The following is a 770-nucleotide window of genomic DNA, read 5'->3' as shown; positions in this document are numbered from 1 at the left end:
AGCGACAGCCTTTCCCCGATAACTACGTGGACCACCGGTTCCTGGAGGAACTGCGGAAGAACGTGCACGCCCGGCAGTACTGGTACCAGGCCGTAGTCTTCCAGTCGGGAGCGGTGGTGCAGCAGCTGTGCAGCGTCTGCGTCTTCGTGCTCACCTGGTGGTACATGGACGCCGGGATGCTGAGCCCGCAGGGGCTTTTCGGGGCGGCCCTGGTGTCCTCCCTGCTCGGCTACGTCCTGTTTGATGCCGTGGACGGCGGGGCCGGGCGCTGGGCGAGCGGGCGGACGCGCTGGGCTGACCTCAAGAGTACGCTGGTGTTCGCCGCCTTCACCTACGGCTTCTCGCCGGTGCTGAAGACGCTGACCGAGTCCATCAGCACGGACACCATCTACGCCATGTCGGCCCTCATGCTTCTGGGTCACCTCATCTTCTTCGACTACGGCGCCAACGCTGCCATTGTGTCCAGCACACTGTCCCTCAACATGGCCATCTTCGCCTCGGTGTGCCTGGCCTCGCGCCTGCCTCGCTCCCTGCATGCCTTCGTCATGGTCACCTTCGCCATGCAGATCTTCGCCCTGTGGCCCATGCTGCAGAAGAAGCTGAAGGCCCGGACGCCCCGGTGCTACGTGGGGGTGACGGTGCTCTTTGCGCTGGCAGCGCTGGCGGGGCTGGCCACGGTCTCCAGCGTGGGCGCCGTGCTCTTCGCCTCCCTGCTGCTCGCCATCTCCTGCCTCTGCCCCTACTGCCTCATCCGCCTCCAGCTGCTCAAC

General features: G+C 65.7%; 1 protein-coding gene across 1 annotated transcript in view; it reads left to right on the top strand.

Moving 5' to 3' along the window:
* The first annotated feature begins 6 nt into the window (after positions 1–6).
* Positions 7–770, top strand: part of PIGC (phosphatidylinositol glycan anchor biosynthesis class C) — a 1,145-nt gene continuing 381 nt past the window's right edge. Inside the window, exon 1 of the mRNA XM_017729656.1 lies at positions 7–753. Within this exon, the coding sequence (XP_017585145.1) occupies positions 165–753 (589 nt within the window). The 5' untranslated portion in view covers positions 7–164. The remainder of the gene's footprint in view (positions 754–770) is intronic.

This window comes from Corvus brachyrhynchos, unplaced genomic scaffold, assembly GCF_000691975.1.
Source record: "Corvus brachyrhynchos isolate BGI_N302 unplaced genomic scaffold, ASM69197v1 scaffold101, whole genome shotgun sequence".
Taxonomy (NCBI): Eukaryota; Metazoa; Chordata; class Aves; order Passeriformes; family Corvidae; genus Corvus; species Corvus brachyrhynchos.
The sequence above is the reverse complement of the archived record's forward strand: the minus strand, read 5'-3'. Positions and strand labels throughout refer to the sequence as shown.